This window comes from Anas platyrhynchos, chromosome 3, assembly GCF_047663525.1.
Source record: "Anas platyrhynchos isolate ZD024472 breed Pekin duck chromosome 3, IASCAAS_PekinDuck_T2T, whole genome shotgun sequence".
NCBI classification, from domain to species: Eukaryota; Metazoa; Chordata; class Aves; order Anseriformes; family Anatidae; genus Anas; species Anas platyrhynchos.
This window is the reverse complement of record NC_092589.1, coordinates 63,959,021-63,978,116: the sequence shown is the minus strand read 5'-3', so window position 1 is coordinate 63,978,116 and position 19,096 is coordinate 63,959,021. Positions and strand designations below refer to the sequence as shown.

General features: G+C 37.3%; 1 protein-coding gene across 9 annotated transcripts in view; it reads left to right on the top strand.

The window, feature by feature from the left end:
- The window catches only part of LAMA2 (laminin subunit alpha 2), a 401,748-nt gene that overhangs the window by 318,301 nt on the left and 64,351 nt on the right, over positions 1-19,096 (top strand). For all 9 annotated transcript variants that reach the window (XM_072036025.1, XM_072036022.1, XM_072036019.1 and 6 more), the window contains 5 exons: positions 1,075-1,285; positions 2,850-2,966; positions 4,090-4,253; positions 11,810-11,948; positions 17,672-17,774. In XM_072036025.1, coding sequence (XP_071892126.1) covers positions 1,075-1,285; positions 2,850-2,966; positions 4,090-4,253; positions 11,810-11,948; positions 17,672-17,774 — 734 coding nt within the window. The remainder of the gene's footprint in view (positions 1-1,074; positions 1,286-2,849; positions 2,967-4,089; positions 4,254-11,809; positions 11,949-17,671; positions 17,775-19,096) is intronic.

The window sequence follows — 19,096 nt, the reverse complement described above, 5'->3', positions numbered from 1 at the left end:
CCCAGACCTAAGGTAATAATTTGACATTCCTTGGCTCCAGTTAACATTCTTCATCTAAATTAGGCCCAGTGGCAGGATATCATTTCCACCTTTTTATTTTTTTTGTGTTTGTGGTGGTGTTTGTGTGTTTGTATTTATTTGTGTGTTTATTTATAGGATGTTGCTTACCTTAATTTATAATAAATAGAAGTGTGATAGATTTCTTATATACTTATTAGCTGTCCTACAAATTCCTATGTACTTAGGATTTTTCTTTCTCTGAAGCATTGTTTTAAAATGATACGCCTTTAAAAAAGGCACAAAAAAATACTTTTTTTTTTTTTTTCTGTCTGTCATAGCATTGCATGTTGCAGTGATGTTGCATTATGTGGAATTGATTAAAACACATGATAACGTGACGCAGAGAAGTGTCATGGCATGGAGACTCCAGTACTCCTATCCTTTAAAACTGGGTGCAGCAACTCTCTGGTGATTAAGAAATATTGTTTCCCTTGCCAAAAACAAGCACTTGTGAACTTTCTATTTCTATGTTGTCATAGTCCACTAAAAATATCCAAGAATTTATTTTAGGTAAGCAAAATACTTTGGCTATGGGAAGTCATAAATCCAAGGATCCTGGGCGTTGTTTATGTCACAGGAAAGTATTTATGATTTTTGACCACAGAGCAGTTTGTCTGCTCCAAGACAGCTTGAAATCAGGCATATCTATCTTCTCTCCCCTCTGTTTAAGGTGCTAAAGTGCTTTGTGTCACATGCTGTAATAATATGTATGAAAGAAATCTTTTTGACAAGTTGAAATGTTTCAGAAAAACTCGCTTTACTATAAAGAATGTCAACTTACTAAAAAAAAAAAAAAGAAAAAAAAAAAAAAAAAAACAAAAAACAAAGTGAGATTTTAAAAGTTAAGAAAAGACCTAAGTGTAATCATTGTTCTATTTTATTAAGCATTTGTTCTTTTGAAAGTTACTTTGCTATTTAATTTAAAGTCCATTTCATTTGCATGATATTAAGAATATTCTCATGGGTGTAGAGAATATGATCTCAGTTACCTTCGTGGGTGTTTATATATTGCAGGAATGCAGAAGATCTTTTGAATAAAGTGAAGAAATCATTTGGAGAACCCAGTGAGAAAAACGAAGATCTCAAAAACGAAGTCCGGGACAAGCTAGCAAACTACCACACCAAAGTTGATGATGCACGAGATCTGCTAAGAGAAGCTATGAGTAAAATTAGAGAGGCTAATCATTTATCTGCAATCAACCAAAAAAACATGACCATGGTAGAGGTGAGTGCTGACAAGTTGTATCCTTGATTAACTTAAAAAGTTTGAAACTTTGCATGAACACTTTGTAACTATTATATCTTGAAACAAAAGAGAAAAGCAAGACAAAAATGTTATTCAAATAGAACTAAATCCGAGATAATTAAAAGCAAACGTTTTCCTCAGAACAAGAACATGCATTGGCTTGAAAAAGGAGTATTACTTCACAGCTTTCTTTACCAAAGTACTACTGACTGCTTTTAAACATTAAGTGGAGGGTGCCATTGGATTCATTATTCTGGGGGAGGTTAAATTCATCCCGGTATAAGTAGTTATGCAAAATTCAAATCCTGTGCTCAAGATTTAAATAAAGTTCAGTTAAAATCTTTGTCATGCATTTGCTCCTGGAAAGCTTGCACTTTGATCTCTCTCTCCAACCCCTGGGAAGAAGACTGAAGAGGATATGTGGATATTATGGAGTAATAAATCAAACTCTATCCTCTGTAGTTAGTACTTGTTATTAATGATCTCCCTCATAGCAGAGGGGTCTGCTTCTGATTTAAAGTGCAGAGACTCAAAGAGCACATTATACTGTACATTAACAAGCATTTAACCAAGATATAAAGAGTAGAGACAACTTAATGAAGATAAATGTTTCTACCCTGTTTATATCTTGATGAGTTTTCACCTCACGTACAATGATGAGGTTAGGGTTCCAAGACCTCAGTCTCAGCAGAGATTTGTGGGCTTGACTGAATTAAAGGAATACGGTGCCGTAAGGAAGTTAGGTGATCTCTGTTCTCTGCATTTCTTTCCCAAAGGTGAATGGAGAAAGGTTGGAGAAATTACCTGCTATCTCAGTTTTTTTAAATATTCTTTCCATCACAGTATGAAAGTGCCTGAAGGCATCCTCTCCAGTAGTCTTACCCACTACCAAGTGATTTTGAGCAGTTTTTTTGCTTTATTGTAACCTCTGTTTTGACCAAGAGGTCATCACAGCACCATGACTAGAATGCCATGGTCTCCTATCAGACTAATCTGTAATACTAAATGAATCTTATACAAGAAATCACCAGTTACTTATTTGACATTCATTCTTTTTACGCAATATGCAGTATTTTTACCAGATGGAAAATCAAGAATCCTTAGGTTGTTCTGAACTATTATTTTACATTCATTAATTAGTGAAATGCCAGTGGATGTGAATTTCAAAGCTGCAGAATATTTTAATAAGTTCTGCCTTCATGGCCAGTGTAGATAATTGTCAAAATGAGAAACTTGCCCATCTGGGTAAGGATTAGGATTTCTAACTTCTTTCTGATTCATTTTGCCATAATACTACAGTCAGTTGCCTCTGAAAACCTACCATGTGAGAGGAGAGATACAAAGCTGGGGACAAGAGAAAGAAAGATATCTTATTTTAAATATGTTCTATTGCTGTAACTGTCTTTCCTCAGAAAGTTCTGAGAAGTCTGACCTTTGTGGCATAGTGAGAAAATGCGGTCTGTATTGGGATGTCAGTATTTGAACTGTCATCACCTTTTTATTAAACAACTCATATTTTTATTTTTGTGAACACATCCTGTAGAAAAAGAAGCAAGCTGTAGAAGATGGCAGGCAAGATGTTGAAAAGAGTCTGCAAGAAGGGAATGACATCCTTAATGAAGCCAACAACCTTACAAATGAAATCAGCTTAGCTGTGAAGGTGAGTATTTTATCATCCTTATATGAGAATTAGTAAAATAAAGCATCATTATGGAAACAAAATAGCTAATAAAAGTAACACCTGATTTTTCTTTTTATTAATCAATATTAGAATATTTGAATTGGAAGGAATAATTTTCCTATTGCTGTATGACAGAAAAGCTAAGCTAGTATATAAAAATGATTAAGTTTGAGATTTAAATGATTCATTGGATTGCACAAAGATTTAGCTCATCATTTTTCATGGACTCTACCTCCTTTTATATATAGTATTGTGATTGTGGTACTGACTTTGTCTTTAGAATTGCAGATGCAGCAAACCTGTTCATAGTCTCATGGTGACTCTGTGATCTAGATGTAGATTTATCTGCACAAAAACTATGTGTGCATATCAGAAGGAAACTTCAGAAATAATTTGTTGCCTGTGGCAACAATTTTAAGTCTAGATAGATCGGGGAGATGAGAGGATTGCACTCTCATTTTACATAAAATTTTTGAAAATTCTGCCTTAAGAGTTTTGGCAATGGAGTTTGCAGCTAAGGCTGAAAAAAAAAAAAAAAAGAAAAAGAAATATGATTGGTTCTGGAAATATTTCTATCTTGCACTGCAAATTGATACAATGAATGGAAAAAAAAAGCCATGTGGAGAAATGGGAATGGAAACATTCTGAGACATCTTATTGGGACATGAATGGCAGGTCTCCCAGAAGTATAGTTCTTACTCAGGTATTTTAATATTTAAAAATATATGGATTACTCAAAGGGTCATGAAACATAAACTTCTGTCCTTGGTTAGTTATTACTGGGGGTATGACTACAAATTGTTTCACTATGTATGCATCTACATTTAGGTAACAAAACCAAATTAGAGTTAGTTAGTACTTAAACTGTGCAGTATCTTAATTGTGAAATAACAACTCAGGAGAGACAAGTGGCTGGGGTATATTGTTTTATCTCCCTCTGCTCTCCAGTCCAACCATTCCTGTATTCTTTCCATATTAGTTGCCTGAAGTGTTAATGCGTCGGTAAGTTATGAGATAATATCTCACAAAGAAAATATGTAAAGGGTTACAGAGCGCTTGCATTCAGCTGCTTAAAGGTCTTTCTTATGTCATCTTATGTCAGTATGTAGAAGGTGTTGCAGATAAGATACAGTCAATGTCCGATCAACTGAAGGATAAAATAGATGACTTATCACAAGAAATTCATGACAAAATGCTTCCAGAAAAGGTGTTGCAAGCTGAGAACCATGCAGCCCAGCTGAATGAATCATCTGCAGTACTGGATGGGTAAGACAGCCATTCATTGATGATGATAAAAACACAAAGCATGTTTGTAAAGGTACTTGACAGAAATTGAAGGGCATTCTTTTCAGACTTTGACATCCGTCGTTGAGGATATACAAATATACAATGTTCTATATGAGTATGCAACTATACAGTCAAGTGAGAAAAGCTGAATTTATGTCTTTGATAAAAGTGTGGGGTTTAGATATGTCAAAATGAGACAGCAGCTTGAGATAAACCCCCAAACCAACAGATAGGAGAAGTTTTTCCTCTGATTGACATTATCATTTCTGTTTGGCCAAGCTGTGGAAGGGACAGTGGAATGCCAGCTGTGGTAGTTTCACATTGATGGCTAGCTAAGCTCTGCTACATCACTCTCTCACCTCCCCTCCTCAAAGGAACAATAGGAGAAAAAGCTATGAAAACAGACTCAAGGGTTGAGATAAGGACAGGGAAATCGCTCACCAATTACCATCACAGGAAAAACTCAGTGTAGGGAGATTACATTAATCTGTTGATAATGGACTTAGAGCAATGAGAAGAAAAAGCGAAATAAAAACACCTTTCTCCTATCCACCCTTTTCTACCTCCTCCCCACTGAGTGGTGCAGGGAAATGGGGGAGGGGGGTTGCGGTCTTTCCATAATATTTTGCCTCTGCAACTCCTTCACAGTCAGTTTCTTCCCCTGCTCCAGCATGGGGTCACTCCCACAGAATGCAGTCCTTACTGAACTGATCTTATTGGGCTTCCCACAGTTTGGTTCCTCAAGAACTGCTCCAACATGGATGGGTCCCCTATGGGTGGCAGCTCCCACCAGATCACCTGCTCCTGCATGGGCTCCTCCATGGGTTGCAGCATAGAGAACTGCTCCACCATGGGACCCATGGGCTGCAGGGGGACAGCCTGCTCTACCAGGGGCCTTTCCCCAGGCCGCAGGGAACTGCTGCTCCCTGCCTGGAGCAACTCCTGCCCTCCTCATGCACTAACCTTGGGGTCTGCAGGGCTGTTTCTCCTACATTTTCTCATTCCTCTCTCCCAGCTTCTGTTGTGCAGCAGCTTTTTTCCCTTCCCTAACTCTGCTATCCCAGAGGCCCATCCAGCATCACTCCCTGGCTCGGCTCTGGCCAGCAGCAGGTTCCTTTTGGAGCTGGCTGGAGCTGGCTCTGATCTGACATGGGGCAGCTGCTGGGCTCTGCTCACAGAGGCCACCCCTGCAGCACCTCCACTACCAGAACCTTGCCATGCAAGCCTAGTACACTATTGTTCTATATAGATGTCATTCCTACAAGTGTTTCTGAATGCACAAAATATACAATAGCAGAGATGCATGTTGGTTTTGCTTATCACTACATAGGTTAACTTGCCAGCCTTTAAAACTGTACAGTTGCAGGAACTAGCATGCAGGAAGGAGCTGACCCCCACCAACACACAATGTATTACTAGAAGATTTGGGTGCATTGTTATTTTGAGCGTGGTAGTTGATGTGTTACTATTTGAAAAGTGTTTTATGATGTGTTAGGCAAAGTACTAGAGAAAGATAGATCCCTGTGGGTGCAACTGTGTGAATACTAAAAGACAGAACAAAACACACCATTTGTTTTGAATAGTATAAATTGCTGAAGAAGAGTAGTCTCCTTGGTGGTACCCTAGTGCACAAATTTGTCCTTAGTCAAAGAATTAAATGCTCAGAAATGGATGAATTTGAGCAAATAATGGTCAATTGAACAGAAAGTTCTTCAGATGCATTATGTCATTCAGATTCTAGCCTGAGCCATAATCATGTATCAGGCAATACCTGGTTCTGCTCTACAAAGCACCATGTGAAAATGACATTAAGGTTGACATAGTCATTACATAGCTCCAGTATGATACTGGGCTACTTAAATCTCCATATGATACTTGCACAAGAGAAGTTTGGGCTTTGAGAGTCATGTTCAGTTTCTTTCCTTCTTGGCTAAGTCCATGTATTCATTTAAAAAAAAAAAAAAAGAAAAAAAAAAAAAAAAGAAAAAGTGTGTCTGTGTTTCTCTTGTAAACTGTTTCATATATCTTATGATGCTTATATACTGTAGTGCCCTCAGATATACTCTTGATTTACACAGCTTGACTTACCATATGTTTATTGCTAGCGTTGATGTGAAAAAAAAAAAAAGAATTGAACTTTCTCTTACAGGGCCCATTATGTATTTTCATAAATATTGGTTAAAAGCAAGCAGTATGTTTTTATTTTTAAGGTCACCATTTTGGTAGGAGACACTTGTCATGGTGCTAATTTGTGTACTGTCAGAAATCCTCCATGCTAACAGACCGAAATCCATCTAGAGGTTTCACAACACTGCCCCAAAATGAATAGGTATGATAGGCAAAAATATTTAAACCTAAGTTCAGAAACTTTGTTTTCCATTCACAACTTTTACATTCCATCATATGAGTTAGAATTGCAGTTCCCTTTGTTTATATGACCACAGCCCTCCCCATAGAAGAATGACACTTTATAATGTGTCATGAATATTATTTTGTGGAAAGACCCCCAGAAAAGGTTGGGGGGAGGCGGGGGGGGGTGGAAGAGGGACTTTTGTTGTTGTTTTTCTGCATTTAAAAAGGCAAGTAATAAATAGAAAGTGTAATTTGCAACACTAAGACAATATCCAAAGATCATGGATAATCTGCATCCTGAACCTGTCCTCAGTATAGTTTCAGGGTTTTATTTTCTCAGAAGCACTGCATGAATAAAAAGGTGGGGATTTTGTGTTTTGTTATTGTTGTTGTTTAATGATTGACAGTTTAGCCTGTTGTTGTTGCTTACACCCTATAAAGTTACCTGAGACTTTAATATCCCAAAGACTTGTGAGCAGATGCTTAACACATTTTTTTCTTGCCAGCATCTGTAATTTTGAGGAAAAGGCACAGATTTATCTCTGATAAAGCATCTGATACTTGCAAAATTATTGGCTTCACATATAGTGGTCACAGTACTCTAGATACTCATTCTAATTTATGTTTTGAGGAGTACTTAAAATAATGATATTTGTAGTTTCCTGAGTAAAAAGGGTTTAAAGGGTACTGTTTCTAGAAGAAAGCAGCTTTTGTAAATGGAATATGGACTGAATGATTATGACACACATCAGTTTTGTTGTGCACCTCTGGGCTTAAAACCTAGTGTCACACCTAACTACGGTAGATCTAAATCCAAATACGAAATACAATCCAAAACTATCCAAATACCAATAGTTGGCATGGAGGAACTAAGGAAAGAAGCAGATAAAATGTAAATATAAGAGCACTTTGCCTCTTTAATGAAAAGTTGACAAGACAAATTTTGAGGTAGGGGTTTTTAACTGTGTCGACTAGAATTTTTAAGGGTGTGTATATGTGCTTTTTGTCTTACCATAGATCTTAGGTAGCTTAGGGTAGTATTTAAAGCCATGTTTACTGTGGTGCAGCAGTATCATGTATACTTCTATCTAGTCCAGACATCACCTTCAGTTTCTCAATATACACAATAAATAATACAGAATCAAATCAAGAACACTTCAAATTATATCTAAAAGCAAATTATTAAAAATTAAAATTTCTAGTGTGGTCAGATACATAATTTTAAAGGAGAAAGAAATACCAAAGTCCTATGTCATCCTGCATCAGGATAAAGTTGTTTAGTTCACGCACTGACATTAAAGTCAAACTTTATAGCAATATGCAGTCTCTCTCTATCTATCTTAGGAATTCAAAAATATATCTATCCTCACAGCTGGCACTTGGGTATCTTTCAGCTAATACTAAATTTGCTGAAAAATACCATTTCATCTTACAGGAGAGATTGAGGGAGAGCTCCTTCTCTCAAATCACCCCCTAAGGCTTCAGATAGCATACTGATTGATGGTGAGGGTGTTCTCTTGAAAGTTAGAACATGGAACAGTTCATGAATTTAACCTAGGGAAAAAAATATTTATTTATTTATTTATTTATTTATCTATCTATCCTGTATACAGATAGGTATTAGGACAGGCTTTTCTTCCTTATGCCTAATTGCCTGCTGATGAACAGACGTCACTGGTATGTGGAAAATTCGGTTTAGTTCCCTCCTAACCAGAGGGTATATGAACCATGTGTCTAAGCAGTACTTCAGCTACTAGCTAGATAGCTATGGTGGGCTACACATTTCTCTAACAGAGTATCAAAAAAACTTACTCTAGCCTAGTGAACTCCATCTGTAGTTGAGGAAGGAGATAGATAAAGATCTGTCTCTTTTTCTCTGTCAATAAATCTATCTCCCCCTTTCCATCAATAAAAAGTATTTTTTAAAAACGTTAGCAGCAAAAGGAGGACCAGAGAAAACAATACTTGGAAGAGGATGGTCACCTCACAAACAGGGACATAGATGAAGCAGAGACATTTAATGCCTTCTTTGCCTCTGTCTTCAACACCAATGATGGGCTCTGGGACCCCAGGTGTCCTGATTTGGAGGACCATGACTGTGATAATGATAAACTCCCAGCCAACCCCGAACGTGTGTGGAACTTGCTGCTCCAGCTGGAAGCCTATGGGGCCCAATAGGATTCATCACAGGGCACTCAGAAAGCTGGCTGATGGTATTGTTAGACTTCTCTTAGGTTGTTTTTAGGTTGTTTTTTTCAAAGGTCTTGGGAATCTGGAGATGTCTCAGTTGACTGGAAGCTAGCAAACATTGTTCCAATTTTCAAGAAAGGCAAAAAAGAATACCCCAGTAATTACAGGCCTGTCAGACTCATTTCAGTGCCTAGTAAAATTATAGACAAAATTATTCTGGGAATTACTGAAAAACAACTGAGGGACAAAGTGGTCATTAGTCATAGCCAACATGGGTTCATGAGGGGAAGGTCCTACTTAACAAACTTAATTTCCTTTTATGATAAGGTCACCCATCTAGTTGACCATGGAAAGCCTGATGATGTGTTTTTTGGAAGGGATTTCAGTAAAGATTTCAATACTGTTTCTTGCAGTATACTTCTGGATAAAATGTCCAGCATACAGCTAGATAAAAAACATAATAGCATGGGTGAACAATTGCCTGATGGGTCAGGCTCAAAAGGTTATGTTAAATGGGATTATATCAAGCTGGTGGCCAGTCACTAGTAGGGTTCCACAGGGCTCCATTTTAGGGCCAGTTCACTTTAATGGTTTTATAAATTACTTGGACATTGGATTAAAAGGTGTTTTGAGGAAGTTTGCAGTTGATACAAAACTGGGAGGAACTGACTCCATGAGGGTAGAGAGGCTGCCAGACAACTGGGCAATCACCAGCCATATGAAGGTTAGCTAGAGTAAATGTCAGATTCTGCACCTGGGAAGGGGCAACCCTGGTCAAACATATAGACTAGGGGTCAAAAGGCTGGAGAGCAGCCCTGCAGAAAGGAATATGAGGATTTTGGCCAATGTCAAGCTGAATCTGAGTCCCCAGTGTTCCTGGGCAGCCAGGAGCATCAACTGTATCCTGGGGTGCCTCATGTAAAGCACTGCTAGCCAGCTGAAGAAAGTGATTGTCCTGCTCTGTTCAGTGCTGACATGCCCTCACCTTGAGTACTGTGTGCAGTTTTGGGTGCCACAGTATTAAAAACAAACAAACAAACAAACATAAAACTATTAGAGAGCGTGCAAAGGAGGGCTACAAAGGTGGTGTAGGGTATATGGGTGAAGATGTATGAGAAGCAGATGAGGTCCCTTGGTTTGTTCAGCCCAGAGAGAGCAGAGAAGGCTGAGGGGAGACCTCATGGTGGCCTGCAGCTCCCTCAGGAGGAGAGCGGAGGGGTGGACACTGAGCTCTGCTCTCTGGTGACAGAGACAGGACACAAGGGTACAGCATGGAGCTGGGACAGAGGAGGGTCAGGTTGGATATTAGTAAAAGGTTCTTTAATGGAAGAAGATGCTGGGCACTGGAACAGGCTCCCCAGGCAAGTGGTCAGGGCACCGAGCCTGCTAGAGTTCAAGAAGCATTTGGACAAAGCTCTCAGATGTGAGGTCTGATTTTGGGGTGGTCCTGTGTAGAGCCAGGAGTTAGACTTAATGATCCTTGTGGGTCCCTTCCAACTCAGGATATACTATGACTGTATGATTCTATGATTCTAGACTCTTCCAGGAATGATACAGAGGCAGCCCAAAGGAAATTTATCTCCCTCTGTTATCTACGCATGGAGTCCAGGGAATATACCCTTTGTCCCCTTTGTATTTTATTTTGTATTTTGTAGAAATCGTTAAACACTCATTGAAGCAAGTATTGGAACCCAGCTGTCCCGATTCTCCAGAGAATAGATTAGTTATGAGGTTAGAGAATTAATTTCAGTTTCTTCCACACACTCTGTCTCAATGACTTAAGTATTTTGTATAGGCTGAAACAGGTCCAGCAGGACTAACCTCTGCCTCCCTGACATTACCATACGCATCAATGTCCAGAGCATTTCTCTGAGAGGCAAAGATCCAAGTTGACATCCATTCTTGTCCAGTTCAAGCAGTGAATTGGACCCTTTTACCCTTTTTCAGGGAAAGCAGGATAGGCATTAAGCTATCATATGTTCTGAGAGAGATGTCTTCAAGTTAATTCTGTATGTGCAATACTTCTTTGTAGAAAATATTTGAATATGTCACATGCAGAGAGTGCAAGAAAAGCGATTTCTCTAGTCTGGTGTCTAAAAATTCCCCTGAAAGTCAGTTAGCTGAGCTCTAACCCCTGCACCAAGAATATTATTTGTTTATAATTATCTTTTAATTTAATTGTAATTATTAAAATGGAGCATTTCATATAATTGGAACACTCTATTCAATATGAAGTATTATTGGTTATATTATTGGTCATTTTGGTAAGCGAAATGAAAACTGAACATTTAGGATTTGTTTTAGATAATGAGATTTCTGTGTTTGGAAGCCAGACCAAGAAAAGGGTGATTCACACAGACTGCTCTAAAATATCTCTATGATGATGTTCCCCATGTTCAGACAGTTCAAACTTCAGTGAATAGCCTGACTCATCCCGTAACCTATAAACCTACATTATGTATATGTTATCCATTATACTATATAATCTACTGTATGGTAGATAATAGTAGATAGTAAATTCATATTTATGTTATATATAAGTATTTAGATTTATAAATCTGTATATATAGAGATTTACAGATTTATATATATATATATTAAAATATATATTAAAGAGTATATAATATCTACTATGTATGTATATCTACTAAAGTGTGTGTATATCTGTATCTATGTAATGTATGTATATAATATCTACTATTTATTAAGCACTGCACTGTCTTATCTCAGTGCCTGATCCATTTTTATTTCACATAACCTCCTTGTTAACAAATGTTATTTTTCTGTGTCTTTTTGCACAGATGAAATATGAATTCTCTTACATATATAATGCCAGAACTCCTGAATTTTCAAGTGTAGCATTGCTCTCTAAAGCAATGTCTTAGAAATAACCTTAGAAATAAAGGCTGTTGGGTTTGAAGAAGTAGGCTACTATATTCTATTGAGCTCTGATAGCAGGTTTAATGATGTGTTTGCTTTTTCCATCCCAACAGAATCCTTGCTGAAGCCAAAAACATTTCTTTCAATGCCACACTTGCTTTCAATGCTTATACTAACATCAAGGATAACACGGATGAAGCTGAAAAAGTTGCCAAGGAAGCCAAGGTTCTTGCAAATGAAGCTATGCAAGCGGTAAGAAAAATAAGTAAATTTGGAAGTAAATAATAATAATAATTATAATAATATTATAGATATATAATATAAATTTTCAGAGGAAACAGAGAACTTTTAAAAATAGGATTCTAAGCTAAAGCCAGCTCTGCTGCCTGAGTCATAATGAGGAACTTGGCTCCGTAGACCAGAAAACATTCTGAGCATAGCCAGAATTGTTTTTATACCTAATTTTGAAGGAGTTAATGGCTAATTTGTGGAAGCTGGTCATAGAGCAATTGATGTGCGCTTCACAGGCACACAAAAAATCATCAAGAAAATTACAGTATTATATAAAATAGGCAGACCCTGTATTTGATACAGAAACATACAGGTGAACAGAATAAACTTGCAGTTAGAACACTTGCATGTGCATAAAATTAGCTTGCAGAGAGCTACTTCGGTCAAATAGATTGCAAGAACAGTAAAAGCAACAACATGCTGGAAAAGTCTGTATTTTGGAGATGGATAAAGTGATTTAGTTGTTGCACAAATATTTCAATATTTTTAGACAGGATAGATTGGTAACTTCTGTTTCAAATAATACTAATTACTACATGTGTATTTCTCTCTTGATGGGGAAAAAAAGTCACCTCACATATTAGTGTATGCTGGTTCTCTCAATAGTTATTTGTTTCTCTAGAACTGCTAATTACTCTGCAGAAGTAAATAAGGAGTTCTGGATTATTGTGTTTTTGTTTTTTTGGTTTTTTTTTCTGTGCATTTACATTTAATACAGACATTTATCCTTTGTTTCTTTCATGATTCACAGTGAATGAAGCAGGCAGCTGTTGTAAGGATTGAGAAGGGAAAAAGAAAAAAAGATACATATAGCAGTCAAGAAAGAAAGCAAGCAGTTACAGTTTGACTACAAATGAGTATAAATCAGATGGTGAACTGTCAGATTATACCATGGGGTGAAAGTGGATAGATAGTTTGAAAAGCATAGAGGTGAAGAGATGGACAATATTATGCAAGTGAGTAGCAAGGAGAGACTAAGATACTATTTGGGTGGGGTTTTAAGCATCTCGTCTCTATACATTCATTAGAGGAAGCCTATTTATGTTCTTTGCTGTATATGTGTAACAGGGGTAATCTAGTTGATCTTTACCTAATTGATAAAGAGGAAAATGGAGAGAGCTACTGCCTTTTAAACATAATTGGCTATATAGAGAGATAATCAGTGGTTTACCATCATGCTGCTGCAGAGCAAGGTTGACTACACAGTATTTGGTAAATAAACATGTTAGGATTTGGGGCCAAATTGAAAAAAAAATGTGAAGTTCAGTCATTGTTTAACCATTCTATTTTTATTTATTTATTTATTTATGGAAAGAGCCAGATATTTGCTTGTCCTAGTTCAGAAGTTTAACTGCTAAAATCAGAAAATCAGAAGGAGGCTCCTCTTTCTGCAGGCCCCAAGGAGCTTACTTGTAGCTGAGCTTTAGCAGGACAGGAGTGCTCCCATGCAGTCGTGCAGCTCTATGGTTCAAGCACTAGCCTAGAAGGCATCATTAGTGGATTTGAACTCCTTCAGACTAAGCAAGTCCTAGAAACTGTTCCCTCCTTCTCAAGTAGGTGCTCTTTGGGCCAATGTATAGAAGACAGAAATAATCTCTTTCTGCTCCTTCTGGAAGATGGAGCCATATTTTCTTTCTGAGAGTACCTGTGGGTGCCGATCTTCTGTAAAGGACTCTGATCTGCAGAAGCTAGCAGATAACAGAGGAGAGGTCTGAAGTTCACCTGCATCACTGAACCTAGCCTTTCCTAGCAAATGATAGTGTTGGGTCTGTGGAGGGAAGGTTTTCCAACAGCAGCAAGCTGGTGCATAAACTAGAAATGCTAGAACTGGGCTGAGTTTTAGATTCCACCCTGCAAGTGACTGAAGTCAATATATGGGAGCCTCAGTGATATCTCAGAATTTGAGGTTGTTTTTGTTTTTAACAGGAAGATTAGTTTGCTTTTAAATTAAGCTAATGTTGCTAAAGGCAAGAACAACAACAACAAAAAAATGCTTAAAATCCGTCGTGATTACAGGAAGCCTGATAAATGACCGGGAAAAAATGTATTAAAAATATGACAGAAAAATTCCTCCTGAGCTTTTTATGACGGATTTGCTCTCCCCTTTAAAAGAAAAATAAATTTATCACAGATGAGAAATCTCTAGCATTCAGGCAGCTTCAATACCCCATTACTTAGCCAAGACAGTAACTGACTGAAGAGTAGAGTCATGTTAACAAACCCAGCTTGTGTCTCTCAGATCAGAACTATAGTTTTAAAACACATCTTGAAGAAGTAATTTTCTTCTTAGTCTTTTTTAGACTAGTAACTGGAACCACAGGTGACATGTTAAGTGTTTAGAGTCCTGCTTGCTTCTTTTCTTCTTATTCCCTTTGTAGTGGCACCCGACACAACTATTGGGGTGCCATTACACTCAGTGTCCTGAGGTGCAATTCATTCATAACATCTTGGTACTTCAGAATTCTCAGCATCCCCAAGACTTCTCATTCTTTCTCCAAGATTGTGAAAATGAGAGTAGCCTTAGCTCTCACAGAGGTGAAGGCATCTCAGAATGTAAATGTATGTGAAAAGAAAATCCTTTATTTAAAAAATAAGGCAGAGCTGTTTTAATGGATGTGAATTAGGACAAAAAAACAATTTACAAGTGTAAAGGTGAATTTAAGTATGTGATCCTCAAAACTGCCCCAGTGGATTTGCATATGTGCTTGGAGCTGTACCTCTTCAAGTGACCAAAACTACTGACATGTCAGCAGGTTTAGGCACCATAATGCCTACTTCATGCTTACATGCATTCATGAAACCTTGGGGAAAAAAAAATCCCTCCATACTGCAAAAGCCCCAGCAATTCTTTGTCTGATACATGTTCAGACCGTGCCCAGCATGTGCTGAGTCTTCACAGAATGCTGTGGCCATTGCTAATCTAATTCAAACTTGCAGCCAGTAGCCTTATCCCTGTGAATGTGCATTCAGTGATTCGCACAGCCATCCCTGGGAGATCTGGAGGGATCTTCTTCATCCCAAAATAGTTCTGTAATTCACCAGGCTATGTGCTGAACTGAAATCTTTCTTCTACTTCTGCAGAAGGTGGATCATTTGGTAAGAACAGAGTTCAAGAGTCACTGAAGTAGTAGAAAAAGGAAGACATGGGATATTTTTTCCTGATTTCATTCCTTACCCATAATTATTGCTAATTATGGATTTATCGAGCTTTTCAGTAATTTGATACATGTTTTTCTTTTGGTGCTAAACCTTGTTAAAATTATTGCTAACCCAAGGAAAGGAAGAAACAGACCATTAAGGATGATGTATGGTTTCAGTGGCAGCATTTTGTATTATGTTATTATAACAGCACTTATGCCTCTAACCCAAGAATGAGATGGCATTGTTTGAATACATAATGAGATCCCACTCCTGCCACAAGATGCCACAAGCAGTCAAGCTGCACAAAGTTTGTATAGGGCAGGGGGTGTGGAGGGAAGCACAGAGTGAGGAAGTTACTGTCCCCAGTGTATGTACACTCTGGAACAGATAGAATTAGAACTTAGATTCCTGAGACACTGTGGTTTTCCAATTTGTCTTGAACCACGGTAATTTTTTACTTTTTTTTTTTTCATTTTTACAGCAGGTTTACCAATTTAGAAAACAATATAAAAATCCCTTAGCTGTCAGTCTTATTAAATCATAAAAGGATTCATCATGACCCAAGCTTGCCGCAAGCTGGGCATAGACTTTACCTCACACTGCCAGAAAATATTTGTTTTTTTCATTATTGACTTCATCATAACTCAACATTCCATGAGCCGGAAGAAAAGCTAGCAAAAAAAGTGTGTTTTGCATTTGATTTTTTTGATTAATCCTCCCTTTCAAAATTATTTGAAAATTAATATAAAATAAAGCTTTTAATCAGTACAAGTGTATTTGTCTCTGAAGGGCCTTTATGCTGAAATTTGTTTCTGACTAATTGCCAGCCCAGACCTATTTATTGTCCCTGATTTGATATTTGATATAAAACTTCTTGTTTTTGCATTGCAAATCTGGCCTTCCAATGTATTTCTATTGACTATAAACTGCTTTAACAGCCAGTCGACCATGCCTAGTAATTTAATAATAAAAACAATCATTATTTTTGAAGTCCGTGGTCACGTGGACCTGGGTTTTGATGCTAATGGGAAAAAGAATATGTAGTAGTATTATCTGATTTGACAGGTGCATCTGCTACAAAATCTGGCCAACTGTTCTTCCTTCAGGAGCAATCTTTTGCCTAACTGGAAAGTCATTTTTTTGCTGTTGTTTGCTTTTTTCTTTTTTTCTAGGGTTATATGTGTTTTTCTGTTATTGGTGCTACTTATATTAAGTGATAAAATCTATTAAAAAAAAAAAAAAGGTTTTGTTGTTTTGTTGATCTTTCAAATATATTTTCTATTGATATGGGGAAGAATTTATAGTAGGAACAGCTTAATAGTTCAAGTGTGCTTGGCAGTCATATAGGCCATACTTCATAAAATCACTTAGCCCATGATGAAAGCTGAGAATAAATTCAGATCCCATGACTACAAGGAAGAAGTATGGTAGATGTATCCCAGTGACATGGCCACACATGTCACTGAGATGTACCTTTACAAAAAAACTTTATTCTGAGTTTTGTGAGTATCCAAAGTGTTCTTTAAGATTTTTAAATGGAAAAGAAATAGACAAGTCCCATACATGGTTCTCAACGTTTCATCAAAAAACAGCAAAGATTCAGTAGTATCACCCCTGGGCCTACTCATTATGTAAATAATGAATAGTAATAATAACTGTGTCATTTAATTGACACATATTTTGAGTATATGTATCTGCCCTGGAAAATGAAAAGTAGCTGCTGCTTAATTGCATACTAGTTACAAGGCTATGACCCATGACTAATATAGAATGTTATCTGGCTGTCAAGAGTATTCTCACAGAAATGTAGTCAGTATGATGTATGACCTGAGTTCACTCCTACAAACTGAACAGTAAGTGGTTCAGAACCTAGAGCATTTTCTACCAACTGAAAATACTAATCTAATTTAGAAAAATCATGCTACCAATTGATCAGTCTCTGCACTGGAGAGAGATGTTTTTTCAAAGCAAAGATCTTTAAATAACATGATATGTAGAAGGATGGTTATTTAGTAATAAAACTCTTTCAGATTAACTGCAGTTTACCCTTCTTTTTAAAATCTATTTCCTTTGTAGCATCTTTACTATACTGACCTAGCAATTACAGTTCTTGTATTTAACCATGAAGACAGCTCTGTTCTCTGAGAATATGGAACATCAGATCCAGTCCTAAAGGTATTGTAGCAGCTCTTAGGGAGAAATACTGTAGCTGGAGGAAGAAACGTTTTAAGTTGAAAGATTTGTTTGTTCTGGAAAAGTTCTGTTTCTAGAGCAAATCTTTCTGTAATGATACAAACATTTTCTCTTCTTATCGTAGTCATCACTGGTATTCCAAAGGAGAACTGGCTTCCTCTAAAAACAAAAGAAAATTAATTAAAGGAAATTATTTTTTAGTCTTTTGCAGACCAGTGTAATGACAATGGGATATGATTCAGAACACACTGAAGTTCATTTGAATTTAGAACATTCACTTAGATGGTTTTCCTGTATCTTTTATGACTTGAGACTTTCCTGTATCTGTGACACTGCTTGTTTGTCTGCAGACATCTGGTCCTCAAGGATCGTTGAAGGATGATGCCAAGAGCTCTCTCCAGAAAAGCTTCAGGGTCCTTAATGATGCCAAGAGGCTAGAAAATGATGTTAAAGGTATGTGCAGTATGTGACATTCAGGTCCATTAAATACTAGAAAAACGTTATGAGACTGTTTTACTTCCAGTATGAATAAGCCATGTCAGAAGAAAGAAAAATATTTCTAGTTCAGTATCTGTTTTTAAATTGAACAATGTATCAATGAAAAATATTCTATTTTGGGTCCAAGCATAATGCAGGGATGCTTGTCCTCTTCTGAGATGGGAAGGCTGAAGAGCTAGAACCTTAGTCTTCTCTTGATGATTACAGTAAGGTTGAGAGTAAGTGGGAATGAGAGAGGTATGAAAATACAAGTTTTGATTTAGTAAATGCTCTAGCAGAAAATTAGTACAAAATCCAGCACAGCATTACATTTTTCTTCCTATTAATACAGAATTAGGGTTTAAAATACCTGTTAATGCAGAATTAAGGTTTACAATACCAACCATAGATAGCACATCTCTTTAGGATGCTTATGGGGTTGTGACAGAAAAGGGAAGTGTGGGGATGCAGGATGAAGATGTTTGCCAAATGAGAGGCAAATCTCAAATAATGAGAGGGAAGTATTTTCTAGGATAATGGGAGGGAAGTATATTGCTAAGTATTTTCTTCAAAAACAAAATTAAAACATATCTCTGGACAAAAGAGATGAGTTTTCATACACACACACACATTATTTCTTCTTTCTTAAGGTTTAAGTATGTGGCTAAATGCAGCTCAAATTATGAGGTTTGTAGGTCTCAAACCAAGTATTTCAATTTGGTGCAAATAAAACGTCTTTATTTTTCTGCGCTTTCTTCAGAAATACTGTTTGGTGAGACATAATAATTGATAATTCAGATAAGACTGTGTTTATAATGTACCTATTTTCTCCTTGATAAATGAGAGTATTATCGTTGAATGCCACAGTGTGAGAAAGTAGGGCAGTAGTCAGGATGAACACAAGGTGCTTCATGCACACATGAATGCACAGCTGCAGAAATGCAGGATGAGGAGCAAGTCTGTGTAGTAGTTCCATAGAAGACAATCATGGATCATATGCTGGTTCGCAGTGGATGTCAGGTAGGTATCGCAGGGGAATGCATGAACAGGTGAATGGCTTTCCAAAACACATGAAACAATTTGTCCACAGAGTGGAAGGGTTGCTAGTGCCTTAGCAAACTTACTGTCTGCAGTGCTAGGTACTGAACTTCATGAAGGTCACCAGTGGGGTCCCTCAAGGCTCCATTTTAGGGCCGGTACTTTTCAATATTTTTATAAATGATCTGGATGTAGGAATAGAAGGCATTTTGAGCAAGTTTGCTGATGACACCAAACTTGGAGGAGTTGTGGACTCGAAT